General features: G+C 42.5%; 1 protein-coding gene across 3 annotated transcripts in view; it reads right to left on the reverse strand.

The window, feature by feature from the left end:
• Positions 1 to 479: 479 nt before the first annotated feature.
• The window catches only part of TDP1 (tyrosyl-DNA phosphodiesterase 1), a 97,491-nt gene continuing 82,192 nt past the window's right edge, over positions 480 to 15,778 (reverse strand). For 2 of the 3 annotated variants that reach the window (XM_003939869.4, XM_074393479.1), the window contains exon 16: positions 480 to 13,872. In XM_003939869.4, the coding sequence (XP_003939918.3) occupies positions 13,799 to 13,872 (74 nt within the window). In that variant the 3' untranslated portion in view covers positions 480 to 13,798. The remainder of the gene's footprint in view (positions 13,873 to 15,778) is intronic. The other variant, XM_010350583.3, reaches the window with a different exon arrangement.

A 15,778-nucleotide genomic window follows, 5' to 3' on the forward strand; every position in this document is an offset into this window, starting at 1 on the left:
AAAAAAAAAAATCTATTTTTAGCTTTACCGCTACATTATTAAGAGGTTGCTCTAGGGATAAATTTTTTACAACTAAAAGCTAACTAACATTGCATCACTTTGGATGAAATATAGCTTACTGTATAGGGTCATCCTATTCCCTTCCCTGCATCTATTATGCTGTGATTGTCAAATTATCTACATATGCTAAAATCCCAATGTTTATTGTTTAAACAGTAATATACAGTTTAAGGAGGAGAAAGAAGACATCCTTTGTATTTACTTGAATGTTTACTATTTTCAGTGGCTTTTTTTTTTTTTTGAGACAGAGTTTCACTCTTGTTACCCAGGCTGGAGTGCAATGGCACGATCTTGGCTCACTGCAACCTCCGCCTCCTGGGTTCAGGCAATTCTCCTGCCTCCGCCTCCTGAATAGCTGGGATTACAGGCACGCACCACCATGCCCAGCTAATTTTTTGTATTTTTAGTAGAGACGGGGTTTCACCATGTTGACCAGGATGGTCTCGATCTCTCGACCTCGTGATCCACCCGCCTCGGCCTCCCAAAGTGCCGGGATTACAGGCTTGAGCCACCGCGCCCGGCTTCAGTGGCTTTTAATCCTTCCTAAAGATTTGAGTTTCCCTCTGATAAAATCTCCCTTTAGCCTGAAGAAGTTCCTCTAGCATTTCTTCTAATTCAGATCTGCGAATTCTTAGTTTCCTTTTATCTGAAAATACGAGTTCTTTGTCTTCCTTCTTGAAGGATATTTTTGCTAGATACAGATTTCTGGGGTGACTTTTTTTTTTTTTTTTTTTTTTTTTGCTTTTCAGCGTGTTAAAGATGATGTTGCACTGTCTTCTGGCCTCCGATGTTTCTGAAGAAAGGTCTGGAGTTTTTCAGCCATTACTATGAGAACTTTTTTTTTTTTTTTTTTTTTACATTCTTGCACAGTTTTAATAGCTGCTTTAATAGCTTTGACTAGAACTTCTTGGGGTTGATCTCCTTTATCTTTTCTCTTGAGAACGAGGCATAACTTTTTGTAGTAAATAATTTTGGATTGTATCCTAGACATTGTGTTTAGTGTGTAATTTATGTTGTATTGTAGAAATTCCGGATTCTCTTATGTTCCTCTGAAAAGAATTATTATTTCAAAACAGGTAGTCAAAGCAGGTAGTTAACTGGTTGAACTCAGTGACAAAACTGTCTTCTCTGAAGTGGGATGTAGTTCAACTTTTAGTTTAGCTCTTTTAGCCTTAGCTCTGCATGCATAGTTCAATGGTTGGCTAGAGATTTGAGTTTATATACAGAATTTAGGAATCCCCTCTCTGGCCCGCTTTTGTTTTTTCCCCCAAGAGGCTGTGGTGCTCTGAACTCTCTACTCTGGTTCTTCAAGCCAGTGAGACTGCAGATTGTACACTGGAGGCTCACCTGTCTTGCATGATGCATGGACACATGACCTCAGGCTAACAGTGGTCAAACACAGGAAACTCACAGAGTCCTGTGCCCTTCCTCCAGTTACTGACTCCTCTCCAGTATCTGCCTACTTTTGGTCTATTTCAGTATCTTTAGGAAGTCAGTTTTTAAATAAGTTTTTTTTCCCCAGAGCTTATACTTTTTATTTGCTAAAGAAATGGTCCAATAGGAACTGTTTGGCTCTGCTAAAACCCTGAAGTCACCTGGTTTCCCCCCAAATTTTATCATGACATTTTCGAAAACATCAAAGTTGGAAGAATTTTACAATGGCAACTTGTAAATCGACCACCAAGATTGGAGAATTAAATTTTTCTTTACTTGCTTATGTATCTATTTGTCCATTAATATATCTTACATTTTATGCATTTCAAAGTAAACTGCAGATATCTATATACTTGCCCCTAAATACTTCAGTGTGTATATATTAACTGGAATTCAACCATTTAGTTTTTTCCTTTCTGATGTAGAATTTACGTACAGTGAATGCACATATCAGGACTTACGTTGTTTTAAAAATCAGTTTTATTGAGCTATAAATTACATACAATTAAAATGAAGAATTTGGTATATAATTCAAGGAGTTTTGTTAAATGTTACCAATGCCACAATTATAAGAGAAACATTTCTATAACCTCTAAAGTTCCTTCATGGAGTCAAGTCCTTCTCCCCACCCTTGCACTTACTTTTAAGCCACTCAATTCTACTTTGAGCACAAGTGGATGCCACTCCCCAAAACAGGAATTGGAGCCGATTCACTGCCAGATGTGTCCTGGGAGTGGGGGTTGGGGACCAAGACACGGAAGAAAGAAATGAAAAGTAAAACCAGGGCTCAGATTGGGCTCTTCAGAAGCATTTCCGGGTTGTCTCTAGAAAGCAGTTAAGTGGCCCATTAAGGCCACTAGATCGGCTCCCTTACATAAAGGCAGATTCTGCCAATCCAAGCACAATTAAAGATGCTCATTTCTTGAGTGTGCTATGGTATTGGAGGAGATCATGAAGCAGAAGTTTGCTCTCATCTTTAAGAAGACTGAAACCTTAGACAGGTCACATACTTCTTTGAGCCTCAGTTTCTTCATTTATAAAATGGGCTTCTTCCTGTGTGTCAAGTGGGACATGCCAAGCACATAACAGACACCCAAATATTTACTGCATGGCTGCATCTGGTAAATGGTAAGGCTCTTGACCAAGTAATTATTTTTAATCCCCAGCACATTGTTTCTGATTATCGAAGGAAGGTGGCTCCATATCCTTTCCTTGCAAACTTAGGAGTGTCTCGTGTCAAACTTAGACATTCTCATAACATCTAAAAACACTTGTCTGACCCCTCCTACCACACGGGTGACCCCCTCTCCAGCAACTCTGCCCCAAGCCATTTGGAGGTCAGCTACCACCCCATTTTCCACACCCTCACCCGTGGTACACACTGCCCAGGCCCTTCTCCCTTGGACCTCCCCGGTAGCACAAAGCCTTAGAATCTATCTGTCCTAGCAACTTTCCCTGCTTCCTCCCTACCCATTCAGATCCTCCCTTCCCATATCAGTGAGTTTATATCAGGCATCTGAGCCAAAAGGTCAGTGGTTTCCAGCTGCAGATGAGTGGCTCTGCCGGAGGGGGCTTTACTGACTGCGAGGCAAGCCCTGCTGGCCAACCTCTACGTTCTCCCTCTTCACCAGCTATCAACTCACTCTTGGGGATCACATTAACATGCATTCCCCGATTCCCCCAACCCCACCCAATCAGATGCTGCCACTTCTTTCTGGGACACAGCAGGTATCACTAACAGTACTTGCAGGACAAAGTATGGTGGTCAGCTCTGCGGAGTTGTTCAGGGTGTGCTTCTGGGAGGCTCAGCCTAGGGATGAAGACAGGGGCTCTACGGCCAAGATTCTTAAATCTATCCATTTTCCAGAAACAACTTCCATTTCGGAGTCTGGAAGCAATATTTGTGGAAGAATGCTAGGTTCCAAGAGGCATGGGTTTTATTTTCTATACTGTCCCAGAGGCTGCTAGTTCCAAGCACTTTTATTTACTAACAAATACAAATCATTACAACTCACATTTCTGAAGTTCTTGCCACTGGTCAAGAGCACCACTTCAATTGATCCTTGTAATAATCCCATGAGGCAGGAAGGACAGGTATTAGTCCTGTCCTTAAAATGAGAAAAGGAAGACTTAGATGCGTTACTATGCCTCAAGGTCTCACAGCTTGGAGGAAGCAGAGCTGGGACCAGACAATTCTAATGAACCCTGAGTGTCTTGGGGCTGAGTCACCTCTCAGGCTTCAATCAAATCTCAGGCCATTACCAGGTGAGTATCTGTCTTCATTCAGGGTGAATCAACAAGGGAATCTGGAAAGAAACATACTCATACATATGTAAATCGAAGCAAAAATAAGTCTACTGTGTGCTACACACAGATATTTTAATTAAAAAATGCTGGTCGGGGCTGGCAAGATGGTTGAATAGGGAAAGCTCCAGTCTGCAGCTCCCAGCAAGATCAATGCAGATGGTGGGTGATTTCTGCATTTCCAACTGAAGTGCCCACCTCATCTTACCGGGACTGGTTAGACAGTGGGTGCAGCCCACAGAGGGTGAGCCAAAGCAGGGTGAGGTCTTGCCATGTCAAGAATCCTGCTGTGAGGAACAGTGTACTCCGGCCCAGATATGCTTTTCCCATGGTCTTTGCAACCTGCAGACTCGGAGATTCTCTTGGGTGCCATACCACCAGGGCCCTGGGTTTCAAGCACAAAACTGGGTGGCTGTTTGGGAAGACACTGAGCCAGCTGGAGTTTTTTTTTTTTTTTTTTCATACTCCAGTGGCACCTGGAACACCAGCAAGACAGAACTGTTCACTCTCCTGGAAAGGGGGCTGAAGCCAAGGAGCCAAGAGGTCTAGCTCAGTGGATCCCACCCTCATGAAGCCTAGCAAGCTAAGACCGACTGGCTTGAAATTCTCGCTGCCAGCACAGCAGTCTGAAGTTGACTTGGGACTTGAGCTTGGTGGGGGGAGGGGCGTTCATCATCACTGAGGCTTGAGTAGGCAGTTTTCCTCTCACTGTAAACAAAGCCAGCTTGGAAGCTGGGACTGGGTGGAGCCCACCACAGCGTGACAAAGCCCCTGTAGCCAGACTGCCTTTCTATATTCCTCCTCCCTGGGCAGGGCATCTCTGAAAACAAGGCAGTAACCCGAGTCAGGGACTTACAGATACAACTCCCATCTCCCTTGGACAGAGCACCTGGGGGAAGGGCGGCTGTGGGTGCAGATTCAGCAGACTTAAACGTTTTTGCCTGCTGACTCTGGAGAGCAGTGGATCTCCCACACAGCACTTGAACTCTGCTAAGGGACAGACTGCCTCCTCAAGGGGGTCCCTGATCCCCATGCCTCCTGACTGGAAGACAACTCCCAGCAGAGGTCAACAGACACCTTGTACAGGAGAGCTCTGGCTGGCATCTGGCAGGTGCCGCTCTGAGATGAAGATTCCAGAGGAAGGAGCAGGCAGCAATCTTTGCTGTTCTGCAGCCTCCACTGGTGAAACCCAGGCAAACAGGATCTGGAGTGGACCTCCAGCAAATTCCAGTGGATCTGCAGCAGAGAGTCCTGTTAGAAGGAAAACTAACAAACTGAAAATAGCATCAACATCAACAAAAAGGATGTCCACACAGAAACTCCGTCCAAAGGTCATCAACATCAAAGACCAAAGGTAGACAAATCCACAAACATGAGGAAAAACCAGCGCAAACAGGTTAAAAATCCCAAAAAACAAAACCCCTCTTCTCCAAAGGATCACAACTCACCAGCAAGGGAACAAAACTAGACGGAGAATGAGTTTGATGAATTGACAGAAGTAGGCTTTTGTAATAACAAACTCCTCCAAGCTAAAGGAGCATGTTCTAATGGAATGCAAGGAAGTTAAGAGCCTTGAAGGAAGGTTAGAGGAATTGCTAACTAGAATAACCAGTTTAGAGAAGAACATAAATGACCTGATGGAGCTGAGAAACACAGCACAAGAACTTCGTGAAGCATACACAAGCATCAATAGCAGAACTGATCAAGCAGAAGAAACGATATCAGAGACTGAAGATCAACTTGATGAAATAAAGCATGAAGACAAGATTAGAGAAAAAAGAATAAAAAGGAACGAACAAAGCCTCCAAGAAATATGGTACTATGTGAAAAGACCAAACCTACATTTCATTGGTGTACCTAAAAGTGACGGGGAGAATGGAACCAAATTGGAAAATGTTCTTCAGGATGTTATACAGGAGAACTTCCCCAACCTAGCAAGATAGGCCAACATTCAAATTCAGAAAATAAAGAGAACACCACAAAGATATTCCTTGAGAAGAGCAACCCCAAGAGACATAATTGTCAGATTCTCCAAGGTTGAAATGAAGGAAAAAATGTTAAGGGCAGCTAGGGAGAAAAGTTGGATTACCCACAAAGAGAAGCCCAACAGACTCAAGTCAGATCTCTCTGCAGAAACCCTACAAGCCAGAAGACAGTGGGGGCCAATATTCAACATTCTTGAAGAATTTTTAACCCGAATTTCATATCCAGCCAGACTAAGCTTCATAAGCGAAGGAGAAATAAAATCCTTTACAGACAAGCAAATGCCAAGAGATTTTGTTACTACCAGGCCTGCCTTACAAGAGCTTCTGAAGGAAGTACTAAATATGGAAAGGAAAAACCGGTATCAGCCACTGCAAAAACATACCAAATTGTAAAGACTATGGATACTATGAAGAAACTGCATCAACTAGTGCTCAAAATAACCAGCTAGCATCATAATGACAGGATCAAATTCACACATAAAAATATTAACCTTAAATATAAATAGGCTAAATGCCCCAATTAAAAGACACAGACTGACAAATGGGATAAAGAGTCAAGACCCATCAGTGTGCTGCATTCAGGAGACCCATCTCACATGCAAAGACACACACAGGCTCAAAATAAAGGGAAGGAGGAATATTTACCAAGCAAATAGAAAGCAACAACAACAACAAAAAAAAGCAGGGGTTGCAAACCTAGTCTCTGATAAAACAGACTTTAAACCAACAAAGATGAAAAAAGACAAAGAAGAGCATTACATAATGATAAAGGGATCAATGCAACAAGAGCAACTATCCTAAACATATATGCATCCAATACAGGAGCACCCAGATTCATGAAGGAGGTTCTCAGAGACCTACAAAGAGATTTAGACTCCCACACAATAATAGTGGGAAACTTTAACATCCCACTGTCAATATCAGACAGATCGACGAGACAGAAAATTAACAAGGATATTCAGGACTTGAACTCAGCTGTGGACCAAGTAGACCTCATAGACATCGACAGAACTCTCTACCCCAAATCAACAGAATATACATTCTTTTCAGCACCATATCACACTTATTCTAAAATTGACCACATAATTGGAAATAAAACACTCCTCAGCAAATGCAAAAGAACAGAAATTACAAACAGTCTTTTAGACCACAGTGCAATTAAAACTCAGGATTAAGAAACTCACTCAAAACTGCACACCTATGTGGAAACTGAACAACCTGCTCCTGAATGACTACTGGGTAAATAACAAAATTAAGGCAGAAATAAATAAATTCTTTGAAACCAATCAGAACAAAGACACAATGTGCCAGAATTTCTGGGACACAGCTAAAGCAGTGTTTAGAGGGAAATTTATAGCACTAAACGCCCACAGGAAAAAGCAGAAAAAATCTAAAATCAACACCCTAACATCACAATGAAAAGAACTAGAGAAGTCAAGAGCAAACAAATTCAAAAGCTAGCAGAAGACAAGAAATAACTATAATTGAAGCAGAACTGAAGGAGACAAAGATGAAAAACCCTTAAAAAACCAATGAATCCAGGGGCTGTTTTTTTGAAAATGATAGACTGCTAGCCAGACTACTAAACAAGAAGAGAGAAGAATCAAATAGATAAAATAAAAAATGACAAAGGAGAGATCACCACTGATCCCACAGAAATACAAACTACCATTAGAGAATACTATAAATACCTCTATGCAAGTAAACTAGAAAATCTAGAAGAAATTATTGGTCTATTCGGGGATTTGACTTCTTCCTGAGCTTTGGGAGGGTGTATGTGTCCAGGAATGTATCCATTTCTTCTAGGGTTAAGGTCTCTTTCATTGTACAAATCTAATTAACTCGGTTTCTTGTAACTATAAAAGAAATCTAATGTATTATTTCGTAAGAATACTGATAAAATATTGAATAGCAAACATTTGAGGCTTTTAAATTTAATAATGTCAATTATATGATGAGAGCAAAATCAACATTCAGTTGTCATGTTAATTTCTAAAGAACCTATGAGCCAACAGCCATCCAGAATGGCATCATCTATGTCCTCAGGTCCAGAAAGGGACAGCACTGGCTAAGCTAGGACAGACTTAGCACCTCAGATGGAGCACAGATCTCATTCATTAACCAGCTGTGTAACCCTGAACCTTATTTTTCCCTCTGTATCATAAAATGAAGACAGCATCACCTGCCCCATGGTATGAAGATGTATATATAATTACCTATCATCAAAAATTACGATTTGAGTTACCCATAATAAATGCTCCATGGATATAATTTCCCCTTTGCCTTTCCCTTCTAAGCTTCTCTTTATTCGTGTGCATTGAAAAAGGAGACAGGTCCAGATGCCTTCCAGTTCTTAATAAATGACACCAGGTGTGGACACCAGGTGTGGTGGCTTATGCCTGTAATCTCAGCTACTAGGGAGGCTCAGGAAGGAGGACTGCTTGAGGCTATAGTGAGTTATGATCATGCTACAGCACTCCGACCTGGGTGACAGAGCAAGACTCCCATCTCTTAAAAATAAATGCAAGTGGCCCTTTGAAAATCTTGCTACAAAGGGAACAGGAGACACTGAAACATGCACCTTAGATACACGAACCACAAAGTAGGTCAGACTGTAGAGCTTCTTACAGGCCTACCATGAATAACATATAATTTATATACATCAATTGAATTCTGCTTTAAAACAGACTTGATTGGAACTCTTGTGAAATATGGGACAGGAGTTGCACCAAGACTTGTATGCTTTGCCCTGTGTCTGCACGCCACCTGCCACTTGCTACTGTGGGCCGCTTCTTGCCCACCCCCGTCTCCAGTATCTCCCATGTTGCCTTCTCTTCTGACATCAGACTCATTGTGCTTTAGGCCTAGTGAGTCAACAAAGATGGTAGGTTTCAGAAAATTTAACAGATCATATTTAACAGTGCAAAGTGTTCAGCCCTCGATGCTCTTACCTGAAAGGAACCCACTCCACTTGCAGGTCTGGCTTTAGTAATTTAGTGGCTCAGTCCTGCATACTGATGTGACATTTAGTGGGTGACTACGTGCTGCTAGTTGGTTCTGCCACATCAACCATGATTTGCTATTACAGTGGATGAAACTGTACCCAATCTCGTATTTATAGTTATATATCATGTATGCCAAGTGTATTAGTCCATTTTCATGCTGCTATGAAGAAATACCCAAGACTGGGTAATTTACAAAGAAAAAGAGTTCCACGTGGCTGGTGAGGCCTCACAATCATGGTAGGTGGCAAAGCAAAAGCACGCCTTACATGGCAGCAGGCAAGAGAGAAAGTGCAGGGGAACTGCCCTTATATAAAACCACTGTTGTCTTGAGACTTACTATTATGAGAACAGCATGGGAAAAACCCACCCCCATGATTCAATTACCTTCCATCAGGTCCCTCCTATGACATGTAGGGATCATGGGAGCTACAATTCAAGTTTAGACTTGGGTGGGGACACAGCCAAACCATATCTCAAAGCCTACGTCTTGGCTGGACCTTGGGAACACCTACTGCCTGGATCCTCACAGCAGTACAGCATGACTCTGGAGCTAACATGCCTGGGTTCAAAGTCCAGCTCTGCCACTTACCAGCTCTGTGACTTTTCAAAAATGTGATTTCTCTATCTGTAAATGGGGATAATCATAGTACATCTTGGATAGGGTCATGAAAATTAAATAAACAGAAAACACATAGAAGATTTCCTGGCACAAAGCACTCAGTGCTTGCTGGCCAATGTTAATGCTCAAGGACCAGTGGACACAGACCAGGCTCAGAGTTGATCACCAGCCTCCAGGTGGGCCTTGGTCATGTCACTGCTGACATTCCCAGGAGCATATAGCCACAGACAACCTTTGATCTTTCATTTTTTGGATGTGTGAATCCTATTATATAAGCAGTGGCCACCTAAGCTATAACTTAACTAGTTGATAGAAACGCAAGAAATTGTACACTTCATGGTATTCTTTTGTCCTGGATTTGCTTGGAATAGGTGGGCTATTAAAATTGGAAAAATTGTCAAATATTTTATAAGATGATCTGACCTAAGCATAATATGGAGTTAGTACCACAGTCACACTGGAAGTCATGTAATATTGTATTAGCAATTTCTATTAGGGATAACTATGTAACTTCCACTAAAGAATCCAGGAAAATGAAGCTTGACTTGTGTAGTGTGGTGCAGGAAGGTGTGCACTTTCGAGGCAGCAGAGTCTTGATTCCACTGCTTACTGTGGACCTAAGTTATTTAATTCCCTTGAACCTCAGTTTCCTCATCTGTAAAACAGGACTAATAAGGCCGGGTCTGGTGGCTCATGCTTATAGTCCCAGCACTTTGGGAGGCCAAGGCAGGTGGATGGCTTGAGCTCAGAAGTTCAGACCAGCCTGGCCAACATGGCAAAAGTCTGCCTCTACTAAAAATACAAAAATTAGCCAGGCATGGTGACAGGCACCTGTAGTCCCAGCTACTTGGGAGAATCACTTCAATCTGAGGGGCAGAGGTTGCAGTGAGCCGAGATCGTGCCACTGCACTCCAGCATGGGCAACAGAGCAGGATTCCATCTAAAAAAAAAAAAAAAAAAAAAAAAAAAAAAAAAAAAAAAAAAGGTCTAATAATGGTACATTCTTCAGGAGGTTGATTTGAGGATTAAGTGTAAAGCACTTAGGCCAGGCACTGAAATACAGGAAGAACTCAGGAAACATTAGCTGTTACTGTCAGGTGGAAAATGCAGCCTCCCAAATCAGGGGCATATGGCTTCATGCCAACAGAGGGGAGGTGAGGGTTTCTTCAGTTAGGGAGAAGTAACTGTTAAACCCCAGTGGGAGAATGATGAAAGCAGTTTTCTCAAAAACATTAGCAGGCATGTTTTCCTCAGTCCCATTAATAAAAAAAAAAAAAAAAAGGATCAATGGGTAGAGCAGCTTGTTTTTGGTGTTCCCATGCGTTCTTGATTATTCTTGTGGAGTTACTTTACTTCCCATGTGTGCTATCAGCTGTGCCAGAAAGCACAGGGTAGTGACCCTACTCACACTGGCCTGGCTCGGCCCTGCCCTTCCCTAAGTTCCTCACCTTGAAAAGGGGCACAGCACTCCTGTCAGGTAGGTTGGGCCTGGACACCTGCTGAGTACAAACTCTTTGATCACAGGCTTCCCCTAACGTGACTTCAATGTTCTTTATCCATCCCATTCTGCAGAACTTCTGTCTACATTTCCAGGTGGGCCCCTTGCCCTTCTCCAGGGCCTAGAGAAATATTACTCCAAGTGTGAGTACTACTGCCTGACTTGGAATACTTACTACACCTCTAGGCCTGGGGGAGCCCATCTGGAAATGGAGACAGCATGGCTGGCTGGTGCTGAGTTCAGAAAGTCAAAGCAAGCATTCAGAGACTTTCATCGCAATTTGACAGTGTTGAGACAATCCAAGCACCTGACTTTGTATTCGAAAAATGTATCTGTTCACAATAGATTGTGGGGATAAAAACAGTCCATCTCCTTAGATACAGCCTACCACACTATGCTGGAGCTCTGGCTGTGTAGTCTAGCAGTTAACAGAAGAGGCTTTGGATGCTGTCTGACCTGAGTTCAGGTACTGCTGAAGAGCACTTTGTAGGAGCATGACCTTGGACAAGCATTTTACCTGTCGAGTTTCTTTCTGGAAAATACATATAATCCTAATGACCTACCTGTAACAATGACAGCAGCAAGCACTTATACTATTCTCATTCTGTGCAAGTATGGGTTAACACTTTACATGTACTAAGTCTCCAGACACATCAGCCCTTGGCAAAGGGTAATATTACCACCACCTTTGTTTTATAGTTGGGGGACCATGGCACAGAGAAGTTACATAACCTCGTCTAGGCTGCACAGACAGTAAGTGGCAGAGCTGAGATTCAAACCCTGGCCACCTGACTCCAGCTCTGAGCTCTGACCCACTTTGCTGATCCACCTCCTTGTGCTGTTATGTGGATCAGATAAGCAACGTACCCATGTGACCCCACACAGCCATCGTCTAGATGTCAATCTGCTACCATCATCTTGATTGGCTGGGTCCTGCTGCAGAGCAGGCCAACTGACTGCAGCTTTATGAGGATGCCCTGCTGACCATGAGGCTTGCCTGGCACTACCCAGAAGCCTATGCTGCCCCTGCCCCAACCTGGGTAGGACCAGTGCATGGTGAGAATTACAATCTTTGCCATAGTCCTTTGGACACTCGGATTAAACTGCTAGGCCAGCCCACTATGATGTCAGCTTCCACTACCAGCCCCCGGGCTCTCCGTGTTTCCTTTCTTGGCTGTTGGGCTCATCTGATGTCAGGTTTGAATGTTTTCGTACATCGAGGGTAGCATCAGAAAAGGCTGAAGCCTTAGTTTTCTTAACTGCAAAATAAATTGGTTTAATTAATTCTGTACCTTTTCAAGTTTATTTTAAAAAAGCAGAACACATACAAATACACTCAAAACCCCAGAAGAGATCCTTTAAAGAATCCCAATATGTAAAATAGATGAAGCAGAGCTTATCTGCTACAAGGTGGGAGGCCCTGCAGCCCTGTCTCCCTGCCTCCTCCTTTATCGCCACACCCCCACCGCAGCCTACAAGGTTTCTAAGGTACTTTTGGAAAATCCTAGGCCTCTGAGGAACAGTTTGAAAGATGACTTTAGGAAATCTTTCAAGACTAACATTTAACTATATCCTAAGTTATAAGATAAATAGGTTGACGACAAACTGGAAATCAGCCTCATGCAGAAGAAAACAAACAGGATCTAAAGCACCCTTTGGGGAGAGAACACAATGCACACAAAACACAAAGACACTCACAGCTCAGAGCCCAGCTAGCTGTGTGACCCTGGGGATATCCTTAACCTTCTAGGCCTTACTTTCCTTACTTGGGAATTTAAGGCACCACATTAAGTCACCTTTTAGGATTTTCCCCAAAATCTTTGTGTGCTTTTATATAATTCCATGAGCTGTTTTCTCTGGAAATTTCTGGGGATAGAAGAGATACTCATTTACTCTGGGCAGGCATTTGGGTCCTGTGGGGGCCTGTCTGTAAGCAATGAGGCAGGCAGCAGGGTGCCCGGGAGGGAGGAAAAGCCTTGTAAAGGTGAGGCTGAAAGCTATGAAAACCTGCCGTGAGGACAATCAATACAATTCTTGGTTGCAGGGGGCTGAAACAGCACCTTGGCCTCAGATACAGATCACATCCAGCAACCCCATGAGACATACTCAGAAAGCGGAGAGAGGGCACAGGTGAAAAGGAAACCATCGCGTTCTTCCTGGGAAAAGTTCTGGTGGAATGAGGGGTGCTTTTCTGGACGGAGAGTGGAAGCAGAAAGTCAATCTTCCATTCCCAACAGCTGACAGCACCAAGAGATTCTATGACACTGTGAGGAGAATTTTATATCTATACAGGTTGAATATCCCTAATCTGAAAATCTGAAATGCTCCAAGATTCAAAACTTTCTGAGTGCTGATATGATGCCCCAAATGAAAACTTCCATACCTGACCTCAGGTCAGTCAAAGGGCTGTCAAAACTTTGTTTCATGAATAAAATTACTTAAAATATCATAAAAAATCACCTTTACGTTACTGTATATAAGGTGTATATGAAACATAAATGAATTTTGTGTTTGGACTTGGGTCTCATCCCCAAGATATCTCATTATGCATATGCAAATATTCCAAAATTCAAAAAAAATCCAAAATCTGAAACACGTCTGGTCCCAAGCACTTCAGAGAGGGGATACTGAATCAGTATATATTGCTAACATTGAGAAGGTCCCTAGTTTCCTTCCCAAAACATATAAAAAATGAATTAAGAAAATAACTTTATTTTAGAGAGAATGTTAATGTCCATTAAAAACATAACCAACAGCCATTTATAAGAGTGACCTTTGCCAAGATTTTATAGGGGTGCAAATAATACTTTAAGGGAAGTGAACATCCAGTACAAGTAAGAGATTCCATGTTTGGGGCTCAATGTCTTACACTTAAAACAGTGCCTCAGGATTCTCAGGAGGGCACCCACATGTTCCCATGTGTGTCCGGTGCTTTGACATAAGGAATGTTCCATATCCATGGCCGATCTGGGGGAAAAACACAGTATATATTTATTTGAATAGGATGATAGAAAAGGCAACTCACCTGATGGTATAAAAGCACTTACGTGCTTGACTCTAAACTGTGATAGAATAGTTTCTGAACCAAGCCCAGACGATTCTCCCCCTTCAGACAACAGCTTTTGGCAAAGGTTCCTATTAGGACACCAAGGTGAATGAATATGGGGAATGATATGGTTTGGCTGTGTCCCCACCCGAATCTCATCTTGAATTGCAGCTCTAATAATTCCCACTTGTCATGGGAGGGACTCGATGGGAGGTAACTGAATCATGGGGGTGGAGCTTTCCTATGCGGTTCTCATGATAGTGAACAAGTCTCACAAGATCTGATTGCTTTATAAAGGGGAATTCCCCTACACAAGCTCTCTCTTGCCTGCTGCCATGTAAGATGTGTCTTGCTTCCCTTTCACCTTCTACTATGATTGTGAGGTCTCCCCAGCCATGTGGAACTGTGAGTCAATTAAACTTCTTTCTTTTGTTAAGTTACCCAGTCTCAGGTATGTCTTTATTAGCAGCATGAGGACAGACTAATACAGAGAGGCAGGCAGAGATGCAGGGGCGAACCTAGTGCTGCCACTTAATAGCTGTGTCAGACTGGCAAGTCACTTTAACCAGAACCCCAGGTTCCTTACCTGTACCTATGTTGTGGAGCTGTCACGAGGATTAAGTGAGAAAAATCCACATAGCATGTAAGATATTGTATCTAGCAGACAGAAAAGGCCTAACAAAGGGCAGCAATTCCCTTTTTCTTTTAGGAAGCTGAAGAAAGCAACAGTAATAGTTGGTACAGCCACAGGTGCTGCTCTTAGCTGGTGACATGTAACCAAGAGGCCCAGAGTCAAATTCATGAAATGTTTCTGTTCTATTGTTAAGGGTTAATAATTGATGAAACATGAAGATCTCTGTATAAATAACTGTAGACCAATGCTGAAGAAAGCAACATGCCTGGGTATAGTACAATGGAAAGAATACCAAGGACCATGTCAAATCCCACTTCTGTCCCTCTTAGTACCCTAGGGAAGGCATGTGGGTTATGGCATCAAGTTCCTCCTCTATGAAATGGGAATTACATTAGCAACTGCCAGGGATTACTGTGGAGCACAAATGAGAGAACATCTGTGAAAGCTCCTGTTGTAGGTGCTCAATAAATGTGAACTTTTCCTTCATTTATGTTTCAGAAATTGAAAACATTTCAACAAATCACTTTCACTACACATTGCCACTGCTAGAGTCAAACTATTTCAAAATAACTATAATATGGTTACTCATCACTCCTGGAAATCAGCATTAATACTCACTGGCTGAGAGGAAAACCTGGTTTAAGCAATCCTCCTAAATTGTCCCATGGCAGAACAACTTGCCTTGTAATAATTCATGCATGTATTCAAAACATTTGTTACATGCTGGCTAGATGCCAGAGATTTGCTAGGTGCTATGGATAGAGAGGAGAATAAATCAGGCATAAAACCTCACAGGGATTCTAGTCCAGTGGGGCAGACAGACAAACAGGCATGCCATGGAGGTGAAGTTCTGACCTTTTTCATTTCTGTACTACAGTCCCCTAACCTGGCTAACATGAGAAATACTGGGCAACCTGTTAGGGTACATTTTCCAAGGATACATGCACAGAGATCTTGTTTCAGTAGGTCTGGTTGTGGCCTGGCAATATGCATTTTTATCAAATTCTACAGATGATCGTGATGCAGTCAGAGTTTGGGACTCAAGGCTAAGGCGGACGGGAAGCTGTCTTTTTTCGGGACTATAGTGGAAGAATTTAAAAGAAGGGAGGGTCATGACCAGATGTGCATGGTAGCACTATAGAGGATGGCTTCCAGTGGGAGGAGACCAGAACTGGGAAGATGAACAAGTAAGT

Source organism: Saimiri boliviensis, chromosome 2 (genome assembly GCF_048565385.1).
Source record: "Saimiri boliviensis isolate mSaiBol1 chromosome 2, mSaiBol1.pri, whole genome shotgun sequence".
NCBI lineage: Eukaryota > Metazoa > Chordata > Mammalia > Primates > Cebidae > Saimiri > Saimiri boliviensis.